Source organism: Culex pipiens, chromosome 3 (assembly GCF_016801865.2).
Source record: "Culex pipiens pallens isolate TS chromosome 3, TS_CPP_V2, whole genome shotgun sequence".
NCBI classification, from domain to species: domain Eukaryota; kingdom Metazoa; phylum Arthropoda; class Insecta; order Diptera; family Culicidae; genus Culex; species Culex pipiens.
Window position 1 is genome coordinate 136,918,995 of NC_068939.1, and position 11,091 is coordinate 136,930,085.

The following is an 11,091-nucleotide window of genomic DNA, read 5'->3' on the forward strand; positions in this document are numbered from 1 at the left end:
CGTGGCGCAGGGGTAGCGGCTTCGGCTGCCGATCCCGATGATGCTATGAGACGCGGGTTCGATTCCCGCCTTATCCACTGAGCTTCTATCGGATGGTGAAGTAAAACGTCGGTCCCGGTTTCTCCTGTCTCGTCAGAGGCGCTGGAGCAGAAATCCCACGTTAGAGGAAGGCCATGCCCCGGGGGCGTAGTGCCAATAGTTTCGTTTTTTTGGACAACTAATTACCATGAGTCTCCGCTGGAGAACGTTATATTGCTATGGTTATAATATCTGTAATTATCAAGTTTCTTTAATTTTGGTGACGCTAGTTTTCACTCAAATTTAAATCAATAAAAAAAAAATAACGATGAAAAACAGCAAGGCTAAACTTCTTGCGAATCACCCATACCTGTATCGGTGCTACCGTTTAAATTTTTTGATAATACGTTCGATTGTAATCGGATTCGCTATAAAAGTGTCCCATTTTTGCGCACCGACTATCAAACCAGGCTGAGAAGATGAACGGTTTAGGTGTTTTGCTGGTGCTGGCTGCTGCGGCGGTGGGATGTCTGGGCCATCGTGACTTTCGCATCCCGATTAAGGGCAAGCGAAATACGACTTACTTTGCCACCACGCCCCACAAGGCTGTCGGTAAGTACTACAAAATACGACTAGTGGTAAGATGGCAAGGATTAGAGATTTTCCCTTTTTCAGGCGATCGTCACCGGAACTACAAACGTGGTGTGAACAAAACGCATCCGTTCGAGCTCGGAATAGGTTTTTACTACCAGAGTGACATCATGCTGAAACCATCGGTCGCGGCGAACGCCATTCCACTGGGCAGCGATCCGAATGTCCGATGGCCAGGAGCGGTCGTTCCGTATATCATTACGGGAACCTTCAGTAAGTTCTTAAATGTTTTTGTAATTTTGAATTGTTTTAAGATTCTAATGTTTTTGTTTTTAGCTGCCGCCGAGAAAACTATCATTTTACAAGCAATGCAACAGTACACCGACAACACGTGTGTGCGATTCATCCCCAGAACGACGCAGGCTAATTTTATCACCATTGACAACAGTGATACCGGATGTTGGTCGTACGTGGGCCGTAGCTTGGACAACACGTACAACCACGTGAACCTGCAGAATCCCAGCTGCATGACAACGGGAACTGTCGCCCACGAGCTGATGCACGCCATTGGGTTTTACCACGAGTTCACCCGGCCGGATCGTGACGATTGGGTTTCCATCGATACGGGAGCCCTGCTGACCCAGTATCAAACAAGTAGGAGTTGATTAAGGCTTGACCGTGATGGGGGTTGTTCAAAACCAGTTTTGTTTGTTTCAGCTGCGTTCTACGATGCCAATTTTGCCAAAATGTCTTACGCCCAGGCTGAGCTGTACGGAATTCCGTACTACTACGGTAGCGTGATGCACTACTCCAAGTGGGGAGGAGCCGCCAGCTACAGCAGACCAGTGATGAACAATTTGGTAAGTTGATTTAAATCATTCGAAAGGTTGGAACATTCTGAGCTTTTTTAAAAAAACATCTTTTAGAAACCGTGGACCGGAGACTTCGGCAACGACATAACGCTAACAGCTCCGGATATATTGGCAATCAACTACATGTACTGCAATGGTACCACGACTACCACTACTACGACAACCACCACAACAACCACGACGGCGGTAAGTTTTTGTTAGAATTGATAGGGACATCAAAGCGATTAATCCTGTCAGGCCTTATAGGTTATATAACCCAAAATTAAAAATATACCCAATGGGCCTAACATAAGTTCATCTGTTAATTGAATATTGTTTCATTTCTCTGAAGGCCCCTACAACAACCACAACGAAAGCCCCAACGACAACAACAACGACTACAACGGCGGTAAGTAAAGAACATTAAATTGTAAACCTTGATTGTTATTGTGCATCATTTATTATTCAATTCATCATTTAAATAGGCTTCTACTACAACCCAAGCTGCCACCACAACGACAACGGTAAGTATTCTTTTTATATATTCGGATTTATAAGAGAATTTTTTTTAATTTCTCCAAAGTTTGCATGGAAAATAAGTGCTGTTGCGTCTACTAAGCAACCTAGGCTTCCATACAAGCTATGGAGAAAAAACATTCAAAATCAACAACTAAATAATTCCTGTGATTCTGAAGTATTTCTAGTGTATGTTGCTCCATGCTCTAAGAGTGTGGACACCAACTTAAAATTATTTTGGGTTCCTTCAATTTTTAGATTCTTTAGTATGAATTGAGAATCTTTGACAAATATGAGCTTGTTGAACGTTTAAGATTGTTTTTGCCTCATATACTCATTTTTTTTCGAAGAAAACGAGTTCTAGGATAAAAAAACAAAACACAAAGCTTTTAAATCTGCCAACCGACTATAAAGCACGATAGTGAACAATTATAAACTACTAATACGATAGTCCAACCCAGAAACCACCTACTACGACTACGACTACGAAAGCTCCAGCGACGACAACACAGGCTGCAGCGACGACGACGAAAGCTCCTCCTACTACAACTAAGGCTGCTACAACCATTGCACCAAGGGTTAGTTTAAGCTAAAGTGTTGTTGAAATGTTTGTCAACATGGCTGATGTTACTTCTTCTCTTCTTTTTTTGCAGACAACTACGAAACGGTCTCGTTTCTGCGTGCTGTCCTTCAATGGCGTCTGTTTGATCTACATGTAAAACGAGTCCTAGGATAATGGCTGACTAGATGTAAATAAAGACTTTTGCTAACAAATGTTTCGATCTATTTTGATTTGTATGAGATGTAGTGGAAAATTACACATTACGATTACATGACTAAATTTAGCATGGAAGTTTCTTGGTAAAAATTATTACGACCGAATTTCTTCGTTTGGCGATTGAGGTGGTCCGATCCGAAATAAGGAGGTTAAAAATCCTGGAACGGTTGTAACAATTTTAGCACGCCACGTTTCAAGAGAAAGGTGTTTAGTTAGACTTTTAATGGACAATACTAAAACATTTTAAAAATATAGCTGAATACACACACAGATCAAATTAACAGGTTTGTGAGATATGATTTTTCGAAAAAAAAAAAAATGTTAGAATTCGCTACATTAATTGATCATGAAGCACCGTGCGTCTCCTGCAAAATGTACTGGGTAGGGGAAAGTGGGGCAAGTGTAACAAGCTAAGGAAATGCTCGTTATAACCCATTAAAAACGTGAAAAATTTGTCGGATTTTTTTTATAATCATCTTATTCCAGGTCTTGACTAAGACTTTGATAGAACAAATTTTAAAAAAATCCAGTTTTTGACTGTAAAAACTGATTTTAAAATTTTTGGTTTTTTATGCGTTCTACTCAACTAGTGGGGCAAGACGAACTACCCGTTGGGGCAAGAGGAACAATGCATGAAACAACATGCTAATTTGCTAACAATTGAACTGTTATCACTTAGATACATCAGATTACAATGTATTTGAAACGTTTCTTTCATTTTTAGATTAAAAAATAATATTTTACTAAAAATTTTATCGTTTTTACAAAAAAAAATATTACTTAGATGATAAATAGTAAATTTTCATGATATCACTATATTTTGTTTGGAAATTTTTTGTTAACAATTATTCATCAGTTTTTAAGTACTTTTAAGTATTTCTTTCCCAATAAAATATGTTGTTGCAGCAATTCGTATTTTTTTCCATACTAAAAATCTATATGGTACACTTGCCCCACCTGAACAAGATTTTTTTAAAGGTCTCAACAAAAATAACCAAAAATTAAATCATACTTTGTAATAGGTGCAAGTCATTGGTAGGGACACTACTGATATAGGAAAAATTGCATTTTGAAAAAAATTGCCATAAAACGAATCCTATGCCTTATTTTGTACTTTCCAAATATTATAAGAAAACAAAGGTTTTGAAAAAAACTTCATTAAATCTTATGCTCCGTGGCGTTTACGTCGTTTTGGCGATTATGTGGTAGTTGACTCAGCTAATTGCATTGCTAGCAACAATTCCTCATACTGGAAATAATCAAAATTGTAAAAATTACGGCCGTACGAGCGATTGTTCCTCTTGCCCCATATGGTCGTCTTGCCCCACCTTCCCCTACTCATTACGATGGAGATGTCGAATCAAATAAAGTTCGATCTCAAACGAACTCAGTCAACTTTTGTTTTGTGTTATTTTGAAAATTACGGATTAGCGTAAATAGTGAAGATACTAAAAAATATTACTTGCTTCAATTTATTTAATTTTGCCTCTACAACATGTTCTTATACAAAACTCATCGACGTGATCGTGGCTGTCACAACGGCACGATTTGGATGGAGTTTAATTTGATTTAACACTGGAACGTGATTTGTTAGGATGTCTAGATGATCCTAGAACTTTGCAGAACTCGATTTGATCAAATCTGTAATTTTTGCGATCAAAAACATCGTTTAACAATAAAGTTTAATTGTGGCCAATGTTCGTATTTCAATCCCAATTATGTTATGCATAAATTTTGAGTAAGACAAATTTGCTCAGCCTGCTGCACATTGGACATTGATTCTACTTATATGATAATAACCACTCGAGTTTTTCTTAAATTTACATTTTCACAAATAAATTTTTTACCGGCAGTATATTTTTAAAATCAAATCAAATTATTCGCCCTACAGCATTGCCTTGGCGTTCTCGATTGCGAGATTCCTACTTGAAACTAGGTGTCCGAAGGTTTGATTGTTGAGGCAATTGCAACCCCCTTTTTACACCTAAGCTTCCATCCACCCCGGGATTCGAACTGACGACCTTTGGATTCTTAGTCCAACTGCCTACCAGCGACTCCACCGAGGCAAGACCCAGGGAGACGACTCCTTCACTTGGATTGAGCTAACGACCTAACCATCTAGATTAGATCGGGGCCAACATTTACTTCTCTGTCCGACGGAAGGCGTGGTCAGACAAACCTTGTCTCGAAAAATGCCACCGGGACCGTCTGGGATCGAACCCATTCCGACTGGGTGAGAGGCAACCACGCTTACCCCTACACCTAAACGGCGGTCGCATGATTGTGATGCATGGTGGCATGAAATTATATCAGAAACTGCATGAAAACTGTCCTCATGCATTTTTTGTGATATAAGGCTATGACATTTTTGCCCGTTATCGACAATTATCGACATTACCGACGGCTTTTTGATTGTATTTCACAGAAAAACCTTAAGGAATTGAACCACCAACTTCAAATCCACTGTTGCAAATTTTGTGATATATTTTTCCTTTGGGTGTACACCACGGTTCCCGATAGTATATTTTAAAGTACCGTAAAACGGGGTGACTTTGATAGGTTTGCGATTTTCCGCAAAATGAAGAGTACAATTAAAATACGTACGGAATGGTTCAGAATCATACTGACCGTGGTAGAGAAGTGTTCAAAGTAACTCAAGAAGAACTTTGCAAAAAATTTTGAAATGTTTAAAATGTTAGATAACTATAATTAAGAATATGTTGATGAAAGTCATTATTTAAAACTTCTCAAAGTGTCATGATTTTCTCAATGAACATGATTTTAAATCGGAAAACGGAATGCATTTTCGGGTTTTTTGGACAATTTTCCACTAGGAGAATGTTAAATAAGTTTATAAATAATAAAAATTATGTGTCCTTGAAACACAATTAAAAAAAATCTCCAAATTTATAGGCAATTTCAGTTGAACAAATTTCATGTAAAATGTGAAAACTTGTGATTCATGCTTTGTATTCAGTTTAAAATGCAATATAAATCGATAATTTTATAAACAAAACCAGTTTTAAAAATTTCAGGCAAAATTCCTTCTTTTCAACAATTTTATGTAAAATTTATTAGTATTTTGATAAAAAGCTTATAAACTTAGTTAACTAAATATAAACATTGATTTAAAAAAAAGTATATCAGCTACTTTAGTGATGGTACATTTAACGTACAAATAAAGTTTGAACACTTTAAATATGATTTTAACAAGAAAAACTATGACTATCAAAGTCACCCCGGAATTTAAACTAAGAATTTTTAACGTAACTATTTTTCTAAACACTATTGAAAAAACTTTTTTTTCCAAAATAGTGCATGGACTTTGTGTGGCCTACCCCAATACATGTTTTAAAAATAATAATCTTGAGAAAAACCTTACCTGTTGGAAAATATTTCAAAAACAAATTGAAATCCTATCAAAGTCACCCCAGTTTACGGTATTATTTATAAAGTCTAAACCTATAAAGTCTAAGTTTTTCGACTGACAATTGTTTTGTAAACGTAGTGCTGCGTTTTTGTATATTTCCTGTTTGAAAAAAATTGATCTCTGTTTAGTGTCTAATTGCATTCAACAAATTTGCAGCATGACTACTATCATTTCGTCGCTGTTGTGCTAACTTGTCGTACGTGCATTTTGGACCAAGCTGAGTTAACCCTCTATCGCCCATGGTTACTCCAGAGACCACTAATTTTTGTTTTCAAAACTAAATTTCTCTGCAACCAACCATTTTTCAACCTGGTAAACTAATGTAGGTGGTTTATATAGAATGTTAACTTATAACCATTAAAATTTCATCTAATTCGGCCGATCCAGTTACGAGTAATGGTGAAAAACGTAAAAAATATCGTTTTTGCTCTGGGCGGGAAGGGGTTAAGAACACCATTTTGTGTAGTTACAATGAGTCTCATTTTGACCTTCACAGATCCCCAAAATTCGATTTCAATCCTGAGATATTCAATAAAAACGTAAAAAACTCCGTTCATTTTTGTCACTTTTCATGTAGAAAAAGTTTCAGTCTTGTCGAGCTATCTTGACACAGCCTGAAAATTGATGTAAGTGCGACAATTGGCCAGAGAGATTTCAGGTCAGAACACATTTGAAACAGGAACGAGCTCAACTACCGTAACATTTGTAATTATAACTCTGTACTCCAGCATTTAACTTCAACCAAACTTCAGGGCGATGCAAATAACCGTCAACTGCACAAAACGTGTTTGTTATTGTTTACATTGCGTGCTCTCGTTTTTGTTTATTCAAGGTCAAACATTAAAACGCGTTTTTCTCGGAACGTCAAAAAGCGACGTGCGACAAGTTTGCACGACAGTGTCGATTTTAAAATTATTGACAAAAGGATCTTGATTTTCATAACTATGTGATCTTTCGCATACAAAGCTTTATTTTTTTTCTTTACAAATACCTTCAATATAGCTGTCTTGCAGAATTACTCCTTTAGCTAGGCAACACAAAGTTCAGTAATTTGAAGAACTGTGCGATGTTTTTTTTAAACAAGGAAAGAATTTATAAATGAATCCATTCATAAAAAACTGATTCAACTGCTGTTAAATTTTTGACGCAATGTACGGTTGAAATATCTCGAATTGCTTTTGAAGTATTTGGTATAAGGTTAAATAAATAGTTTTTATTATGTTTGGTTGAAAATTTCTTTCAAAGAATTCCATAGGCTGATGATTTTTTTTCCTGGTCTAATTTTTTAGGCAGAAATAAGTAACTGTGCCAACTTTCAGCCGATCGTTGAAGTACATGTGGAAAAAATCGCGAAAATGTATCCATGGGGAAAAACACCGTTTCAGGATTTTGGTAGCAGGTGGCGTAGGTCTCGTCCTAATTTGTTCAAGTCTGAGATTCTTGTTGAAAATTCAATTCCCTACAAATTTGACCAAGGGTACGAGAAGATCCGAGTTCTTCCTGATAATTATTAGTAATTTCTGGATCTTCTTGCAACTTTCGACACATTTGAATTTCGTACAAGGATCTCAGACTTAGACGTTTTTTTTTATAAACATAAATGTGAGTCGTCTCCCTGGGTCCTGCCTCGGTGGAGTCGTTGGTATGCAGTTGGACTCACACTCCAAAGGTCGTCAGTTTGAATCCCGGGGTGGATGGAAGCTTAGGTGTAAAAAGAGGTTTGCAATTGACTAAACAATCAAGCCTTCGGACACTTAGTTTCGAGTAGGAATCTCGTAATCGAGAACGCCAAGCAATGCTGTAGAGTGAATAATTTGATTTTTTTTTTTAAATGTGACTTTAGTTTCTATTGCAATTAACTTTTTACACATTATTCTGGTAAAATTACATAACAAAGACGGAATATTCAATCATTTGCTGATTTTCACTACTAGAACAACCCGGTTAGTGAAAAAAAAATAAAATAAATAATAATCATAAAGAATTGTGCTTGTTCACTAGCTTATTATCATTTCAACAAACTCAATTTCAACAAACTCAATCAAGGGACCATCCATAAATTACGTGGAAACTCCCCCCCCCAGTGGACAATTGTCCTTACAGAAAAGAAAAATAGTTCAATAAACTTCAACGGTGAATCCCATTTTCAGTTCAGTAAATAGGGTATTGTATGCTTAGTTCGGAAAACAAAAAAAAATGCATGCCGAAATTATTTTTATTTGAACAAAATTCATACTTTTTTTTTAATTGATATGAAGTTTTTTATTATCGTACGACAAACAACGTTTATTATTTGGTTGAAATAACAAACAGTACGTTATTGTTTTACCATCTGCCATGACATGCAAAAAATGTGTGAGAAGTTAAAGACAAAAGATTATTTATTTTTTCGGCGAAGAGCTTTCCCGTAGGGGAAGAAAGAGGTAGCGGACAGATGCAATGTGAACTTTTGGTGGATCTTTATGTTATGCAAAGTAAATTTGCTTAACCTTAAATGCATTTTTTTAGTTTAAGGATTTGTGGGTACTATTAGTGAAATATGCTTTTGGAAATCCAGTTTATGGGCTTTTTCCTTTGTATCAGTTTGTTGAATGCTCTGTCCGAATCATCATTTTAAAAGAATACTAGTTTGTATTTGATTCTCTGTTCACAAAATTTGATAATATTAGCAAGCCATCAAAGTTTTAATCTTAAATTTTCGATGAAGTATAACACTTATCCGGTTATCAATCAATTGATTGTGTGTCATTTTCGCTATAAAAGAGCTCGTTTCCGCATACCAGCCATCAGACGTGAACGGGAAGATGAACGGTTTAGGTGTGCTAATTGTGCTGGCTTGTGCTGTCGTGGGATGTTTGTCCTACCGCGATTATCGCATCCCGATCAAGGGACGGCGGGGGTCAACCTACTATGCCACCAGACCTCAAAAGATTGTGGGTGAGTACTATCAAAGTCAATTGTTACATTTGAGTTTTTTCAACGTTTTTCTTTAAAGGCGATCGTCACCGGAACTACAAGCGTGGTGTGAACAAGACCCATCCCTTCGAACTTGGAATTGGGGTTTACTATCAGATGGATATCATGTTGAAGCCGGAAACTGATCAGAATGCTCTGGTTAGTACTAACAACCCGAATCTCAGATGGCCAAACGCTATTGTTCCTTATAGGATAACGGGAAATTTCAGTAAGTTGATAAAGTTTGAGTGTATGGTCAAGTGAAGAAAATGTTTTCCTTTTAGCTACTGCCCAAGTCAGCATCATTCAGCAGGCAATGACTCAGTATGCTGAAAGAACGTGTGTTAGGTTTGTGCCTTATACTACGGAGAGCACTTTTGTCACCATTGGCAACAGCGGTACCGGATGTTGGTCCTACGTAGGACGTAGTTTGAACAACAGCTACAATCAGGTGAATCTACAGGTTCCCAGCTGCATGACTACGGGAACCGTTGCTCATGAGCTGATGCACGCTCTTGGTTTCAAGCACGAGTTTTCTCGCCCGGATCGTGACGATTGGGTCAGCATCGACATGGGAGCACTTGCACCGGAATATCAAACAAGTAAGAAGGAATAAGCTTCAACCATGCTTGAATGTTACTAACAAAAGGTCTTTATTGCAGCTGATTTCTTCAATTCCAATTTTGGTAAAATGGCTCCTGCACAGGTTGAGTTGTACGGAATTCCATACTACTACGGAAGCGTTATGCACTACTCCAAATGGGGTGGAGCCGTCAGCTACAGCAGACCAGTGATGAACAATCTGGTAAGTACAGTCATCAAATTATAACCTGTGAATCCTAGCTCTACTCCAGCAATATATGTTTATTTATTTGCACTGTGACAGAAACCTTGGGCCGCAGAAGATTTTGGCAACGAAGTTGAGCTGACACCACCAGATGTACTGGCAATTAACTATACGTACTGCAATGGGACAACACTTCCTACTACAACAACGGCGGTAGGTTTTGTTGTAACAAATTACAAAATTTAATCAATTATTAAATTACTATTTGTTCCAAAGGCACCAACAACAACAACAACGAAAGCTCCCACTACAACCACAACTACAACCGCTGCTACCACGACAACGACGAAAGCTCCAACAACAACCACAACTACCACCGCTGCTACCACAACAACGACGAAGGCTCCTACAACGACTACCACTACAACCACAACAACTACGAAAGCTCCCACTACCACTACTACTGCTGCTACCACAACAACGACGAAAGCTCCCACGACGACTACCACGACTACTACGACAACGACGAAGGCTCCAACAACGACCACGACAACGACGAAAGCTCCTACGACGACTACTACGGCTGCTACCACGACAACGACGAAAGCTCCTACGACCACAACAACTACTACGAAAGCTCCAACAACGACCACGACAACTGCCACAAAAGCGCCAACGACAACGACGAAAGCTCCCGGAGGTGGTACATTACTGCAACGACTTTTGGAACTTTTGCGAAAACTGTTGGCGTTATATTCACGCCAAGGATAGAACGGGTGTAGTTCACAGCTGTTTACTTAGGTTTATATTGAGGTGTCTGTTAAATTTTCCAAATAGTTTGCATAAAAGTTCAATAAATGTCTAACGAGTTTATGAATAGAAGATTCGAATGTGCTTTCTTTAATATAAGAAACTTTTTTTTTTGGTGACCTCAAGACGAGCATTGTAAGCCCGTAGAAAGCACTTGACAAACATTTACTTAGCACTTATTTGATCTCCCACACGGAGAAAAAACCGTTCTGAAATTCATGAACAAATGTGCATGTAATCGCGTACTTTCGCTGTTCATGAAATCGTGAACTTGTTCATGATATCAAGGAGAAAAAAACATGATATCGTGCACATTGTTCACGAAATCGCGAACTGAATCTTATGTCTGAAAAAG

The 11,091-nt window shown here is 37.8% G+C and overlaps 1 protein-coding gene and 1 pseudogene across 2 annotated transcripts; both read left to right on the top strand.

The window, feature by feature from the left end:
• The first annotated feature begins 471 nt into the window (after nucleotides 1-471).
• LOC120428114 (zinc metalloproteinase nas-4-like) lies at nucleotides 472-2,750 on the top strand (annotated as a pseudogene).
• A 6,238-nt stretch (nucleotides 2,751-8,988) lies between these two features.
• On the top strand, nucleotides 8,989-10,808 carry LOC120428113 (zinc metalloproteinase nas-14-like). 2 transcript variants are annotated; one of them, XM_039593096.2, is made up of 6 exons: nucleotides 8,989-9,121; nucleotides 9,180-9,368; nucleotides 9,424-9,741; nucleotides 9,802-9,944; nucleotides 10,026-10,139; nucleotides 10,203-10,808. In XM_039593096.2, exons 1-6 carry the CDS (start codon nucleotides 8,989-8,991, stop codon nucleotides 10,695-10,697), a joined length of 1,392 nt encoding a protein of 463 aa, XP_039449030.1. In that variant the 3' UTR covers nucleotides 10,698-10,808. The 2 variants fall into 2 exon arrangements, with proteins under 2 accessions (XP_039449030.1, XP_052566395.1); XM_052710435.1 differs by lacking the exons at nucleotides 9,802-9,944; nucleotides 10,026-10,139 and having other exon boundaries at nucleotides 9,180-9,298; nucleotides 9,352-9,368; nucleotides 9,488-9,741.
• Nucleotides 10,809-11,091: the final 283 nt, after the last annotated feature.

Excerpts from the sequence above, each read along its gene's own strand:
- LOC120428113 (XM_039593096.2), top strand. The coding sequence starts at position 8,989 with ATGAACGGTTTAGGTGTGCTAATTGTGCTGGCTTGTGCTGTCGTGGGA. Across the intron at positions 9,945-10,025 it reads GACCAGTGATGAACAATCTG|AAACCTTGGGCCGCAGAAGA; the intron begins GTAAGTACAGTC and ends GCACTGTGACAG. Across the intron at positions 10,140-10,202 it reads TTCCTACTACAACAACGGCG|GCACCAACAACAACAACAAC; the intron begins GTAGGTTTTGTT and ends TTTGTTCCAAAG.